The 5,817-nt window shown below is 36.8% G+C and overlaps 1 protein-coding gene across 1 annotated transcript; it reads right to left on the bottom strand.

Moving 5' to 3' along the window:
* Positions 1–248: 248 nt before the first annotated feature.
* Positions 249–4,050, bottom strand: LOC106472971 (metabotropic glutamate receptor 3-like). Its single transcript, XM_013933639.2, has 2 exons — positions 3,945–4,050; positions 249–1,360 (listed from the first exon to the last, which is right to left on the bottom strand). The coding sequence occupies exon 2, from the start codon at positions 1,326–1,328 to the stop codon at positions 249–251; it is 1,080 nt and encodes a 359-aa protein (XP_013789093.1). The 5' UTR covers positions 1,329–1,360; positions 3,945–4,050.
* Between the last annotated feature and the right edge of the window lie 1,767 nt (positions 4,051–5,817).

The raw sequence follows: 5,817 nt of genomic DNA on the forward strand, positions 1-5,817 counted from the left end.
CTCTTACTCACCTTTCGCTAAATTCATGAACCGGCAATGATCTTTGAAAGAAGGACCTCTTACTCACCTTTCGCTAAATTCATGAACCGGCAATGATCTTTGAAAGAACTAGTAAGGACTTCTTACTCACCTTTCACTAAATTCTTAAACCGGTAATGATCTTTGAAAGAACTAGTAAGGACTTCTTACTCACCTTTCACTAAATTCTTGAACCGGTAATGATCTTTGAAAGAACTAGTAAGGACTTCTTACTCACCTTTATTTGGTGGCTTCAAGTTCTGGCTCCAGGGCATCACGGGAGGTTTGATGTGCAGAAACGAAGGGCTGCAGTACGATGGGCTGGGAGTGGATAATACTCCTTTCTCCTCAACATCTGGCCAGTCGTTTCCTAGGGCAGCTAGTTGGCGACCTTTGGGCACAAACACCACCAAAAAGATGATCATGGCGTTGAAAACCACACCAAACCCCATGGCAGCATCGTGGTCGGGTGAACGAGTTGACAGAGCCACCAGTATCCAGACTACCCAGAGTAACATCGACAGGCCTGTGGCAATACCAATAAACTTTGATTCTCGGTAATTCTCGGGGTTTTGTTTGGATTTAATAGCAAGAACAGCGACGCAAAGAATCAGGAGGGCGTTGTAAACAAGCGTAAGCAACATATTGATAATATTTGTGCTGCAAGTGGTCGCCCCGGCCTGATCGACAATCACTGCAGGAGGTCTCTGCACCAACCACTGGATTCCTATGGCCAGTTGAACAAGAAGGACGAAGAAGAGTAAAAGGGCCTGATACAAAGCTGGTAAGTAAATTCCGGTATGGAGGCTGTGCAGGAAAACTGTTTTCACCAGCAGAGTTCCAAATACCAAGGTGTAAGTTAGGCCTAATCCGAGACGGATCACGCCACAAGTAAACCAAGTTGGACCAGCAGCAAAGACATATCCGAGTGTAGAAGAAAGAAGAAGCCCGAACAGAAGAAGTTGTCCCAGAACAAGATGCCTCCGGCTAGGGTTTGTTCCTTTAGCCTTGCACAGTACAAATACCTCAAAACACCCTATAAATAAGATGTTTACTGAAGATACCACTAAAAGTGGGACTGCCCATTTTTCATCCCGATACCACAAGCTGGAGGTACGATCGATATTTGTTTCCAGACATTCAAGATCATCACAAGGCTGGAAATGTTTATTATATATTGTCCAATTAACCACGTTATCCTCTGTTGTTGGAAAAAATTCGCTCATGGTTGATTGAAGGGTTCCAGCAAATTGAAGAATCAAGAAAATCACTTTTTTCCAAAGACTGTTAAGGCTTAGCAAATTCACCATTGTGGCATTGTTCTTTTTGTTTTATGAGGTACCTGAAACAAATGAACGACACTGATAAGTATAAAACGTCTGAACCACTGGACAAGTCAATTCATTCATGTTCACACAAGGCGTTTACAATATTGTTTAAATAGTTATTTATGTGGCAGACAGAAAATGAAAAAAAACAACAAAACAACACGCTAATTAAGTAAATTAAAGAGAACAAAATTTTGTTCTTTTATTATTAGTTTAAAAACATGATTTTTAGTTTGAGAAATACAAACAAAATTCACAAGTTCACTGAATCCATATTTGATGTAAACTTAGGTGAAAGAAACCATATAAAAAAAAAACAATACTAAATGTTTTTAATCTATTTGGTGAAAGTTAGAAATATAAATAATTTTCTCTTTCTTTTCTTTATTTACCCCTGAAAGACATTTAACTGTACAAACGCTCGTCACATACAATCAAAAACATAAGGTCTTCCCTCCCTCTAGTGTTCGTACACGTGATAGCGTGGGAACGCGCTGATTTAAAACAGTTGTTTTAGAACATTCGAAGCTTTCTGTGATGATTTAAGCTCAAGAGCCTGATTCACCGTAACTATGGCGATAAATAGTTCTTTAAACACTGGTTGTCACGTAGCTTTACCTGCAGGGGCTCTAAATCACCCCTCTACCGTCTCATTGTCAGTTGGTGTGGTTCAACGTCACTTTTCTCAAGCTGTTCGATTTCGTCTCCCATACAGGGCCTCTAGGCGTTTCATAGAACATGGATTATGAAACGTTCTTTTTAGAACACCTCTAATAGAGTACAAGAATCATGGTTGTGAATAGTAAAAATCAAGGTTTAAATCTATCTTATTGAAAGTAGAAATCGTCCAGATGCTTGTCAATCATTTCCAATAGACGATAGCACTTGATCCATCGTTTACCAAATAAACAAAGAAAATAGTTTCATTGAATTTAGTTTTTGAAGGTTTGTTTGGAATTAAGCACAAAGCTACACAATGGGCTATCTGTACTCTGCCCACCACGGGTATCGAAACCCGGTTTCTAGCGTTGTAAGTCCGCAGACATACCGCTGTGCCACTGGAGGGGGGCGGTTTTTGAAGGAAAGAAAAAAGTTAATATCGTTAGAAACACCTACACTGACTAGCAATGAGAATCTAAGAAAGAGGGGTGTGGCCAAAAGGTGTTTGACAAAAAAAAAAAGTAAAGTTTTCCGTGTCTCTATTTTTAAGTAAAAACTAGGATATGAATCGAACCATGAATTGTAGCGTTTCAGCTCCGTCAAGCTTACCGCTGAACCGCAGCCGTAATCCAAAGGGTTGAATTAGCAGAACGTAAAGCACCAAAAAAAACATCGGAAATTTAATTTTAAGTAATAAATTAACAGTTACGATGGATGAATGGAAGGCTAGTTTGAATCCTGTTTAAGTGTTTAACATCCGGGTTTTATTTTCTAGAACCATCTGTAGGCAACTTTTTCTACGTCGAAACTTAATTGTAGAGTAAGAAAAATCTCTTTGTTTCAAGTTCTGATGTACAATATTCACACTCCTAACACAAGTAATACCTTTTGAAATAAGATACACGTCTAAAGTTCCTCTTAAGCGTCCAACCACTTCACAAATAATGTTCTGTTTACCATAGATACAAAAAATAACCTGTGTTATAACGTCACAAGCAGTAAAACGTATTATTTCCACACACAAGCAGATGATTACTTAAAGTCCTGTCTGTATACATACACGTGTTTAAGAAGAAGTCCCAGATTATAGCCACGAACCAGAGCGCTCACATTCTGCATTACTTCGTGTCGTTCAGAGAGAAGCAAAACACGATATTCTAAGTTTGATACGTTTTTTTTTATTTATTTGTTTTATTAAAGCATGACAGCATGTTTGAACTTTCAGACTTCCTTTGTTATCGCCAGGCATGAATACTCTAGGTAACTAGAATAAACTATCCTGACACTTTTACAACTACTGCACTGCTGCCATCTTCAGGCTAGATTTGAAGCTACTGCAAAAATTGGCATTGAAAATCCCCGTGAGCTTTATTTTATTGTAAGCTACATCGGCTGTTTAAAAAAACAAAAACAAATATAGTTATAACCAACTTTTTTGGCTTTTAAATACCGTTTCTTTTACAGACAGCCCTTAAAAATGTTTATTTACAATCTTGTATACATAATTTTGAAATTGCGTTATATGAACTTATTTAAATGTGGTTCTTTTTTAAGAAATAAATCTTTGAATATTTTCTGCAATGTTTACACATGTTAACGAAAATTCCGATATCTTGACTTAATTAAAAGCATCTTGAGTTCTCATTTAAAGACATCCTCACAAGAAATTGGTATTTCACTAAAAAGTTTAATCATTACTGTAAAAAATTCTGCGATAAATTGATGTTAAAGATAACAAATTTAATGGGGGGAAAAAAACACGATGTTTTGTCTTAAGTAAATATAATATCACATTAATTCAACTATACTGATTCCAAATATGATAAACTAATATATATATATATAAAGAAAACCTGAAATCGATACTTCAGAAAAACGGATCTCGAAGAACGATTATTACTTTTTATCTGCAGTAGTTTGAAATTGGCATGAACGTACCTAAAGCTGAGCAGCAGACGACCTAGACCTTGTCCTAATGCTCTTGTCTGACTACAGGTCACTGTGTCAACTAAACCGTCACTATCTTGGGAATCTCGCGCACTTTCACACACGTTATTTTACGCAATTCATCGACGCAAGCGCCCTCTCGCGTATAGAGGTGGAACATTACTCCAGGTAAGCGACGCGTGACCACGAGTTGGGCTTGACTGTTTGAAAAGACTCGGTTCTTTCTTCAGTTTATAAGGAGGCGGAGCAAAGTAAGTGATTACTATTGAACGAATAACTAAAACTACGAGATAAAGATTATTATTCCAAGCGCCCCCTATAACGAAGATACAACAAGCGTTTAGGTCTTCTTTAACATACACAGATGAATGAATTTTTGTAAGCTACGGGTGGAATATGCGTTTATTAATACTTAAATACTTAAATCACAGCTAAATTAAATCGTTTTAAGTTTTACAAATGGGGGAAATTCCAAGAAACATGTTTTATTCTTTCGTACACAAACCAGTCAAACAAATTATGGAATACGGATGTCTACAAAAATAATAATAATATAGACAACAGGTGATATCTATAAGTACGCAAATAACAGGTGATTTCTATAAGTAATCAGTTAACATGTGATATCTACAAGTAATTAGTTAACATGTGATGTCTTGGAGTAAGAAGATAACAAGTATTATCTTAAAGTAATCAGTTAACAGGTGTTGTTTAAAAGTAACCAGTTAACAGGTTTTATCTTGAGGTAATCAGTTAACAGGTGGTGTCTAGAGGTAATCAGTTAACAGGTGTTGTTTAAAAGTAACCAGTTAACAGGTTTTATCTTGAGGTAACCAGTTAACAGGTTTTATCTTGAGGTAATCAGTTAACAGGTGGTGTCTAGAGGTAAGCGGTCAACAGGTGGTGTCTAGAATTAACCAGTTAACAGGTTTTATCTTGAGGTAATCAGTTAACAGGTGGTGTCTAGAGGTAAGCGGTCAACAGGTATTGTTTAAGAGTAACCAGTTAACAGGTTTTATCTTGAATTAATCAGTTAACAGGTGGTGTCTAGAGGTAACCGGTTAACATTCAGGATGACAATACATTTCATCAACATTTCTTCCAACAAGGAATCTCAATGAGAAATAGTTTTAGCACCAAAGTAAGAAGTAAAGCTTTGAACATCAGCCATTCTTGAATTGAACATCAGCCATTCTTATACTGAACATCAGCCATTCTTGTGTTGAACGTCAGCCATTCTTGTATTGAACATCAGCCATTCTTATACTGAACATCAGCCATTCTTATACTGAACATCAGCCATTCTTGTATTGAACATCAGCCATTGTTATACTTAGTGTACTTTGTTTTATATATTTTTTCTATAGAGTTATTATGGACAAATTTGTTTGGTTGTGTTTAATTGTTTCTAGTTTTACTCAAAGCTACACAATGGGCTATCTCTGTTGTGTCCACCACGGATATCGAAACTCAGTTTCTAGCGTTATAAGTCCACAGACTTACAGCTGAGCCAACTGATGGGTTGTTCGGTTGTGTCTAGAAACCTTGATAGTTACGAATAATAATAAATTTATATAAATACAAGAATGGCTGATGTTCAACACAAGAATGGCTGATGTTCAACACAAGAATGGCTGATGTTCAACACAAGAATGGCTGATGTTCAATAGAAGTATGGCTGATGTTCAATACAAGAATGGCTGATGTTCAACACAAGAATGGCTGATGTTCAACACAAGAATGGCTGATGTTCAATACAAGAATGGCTGATGTTCAACACAAGAATGGCTGATGTTCAATACAAGTATGGCTGATGTTCAATACAAGAATGGCTGATGTTCCTCTGTAGTGATATATCATAAAA

This window comes from Limulus polyphemus, unplaced genomic scaffold (assembly GCF_000517525.1).
Source record: "Limulus polyphemus unplaced genomic scaffold, Limulus_polyphemus-2.1.2 Scaffold5782, whole genome shotgun sequence".
NCBI lineage: Eukaryota > Metazoa > Arthropoda > Merostomata > Xiphosura > Limulidae > Limulus > Limulus polyphemus.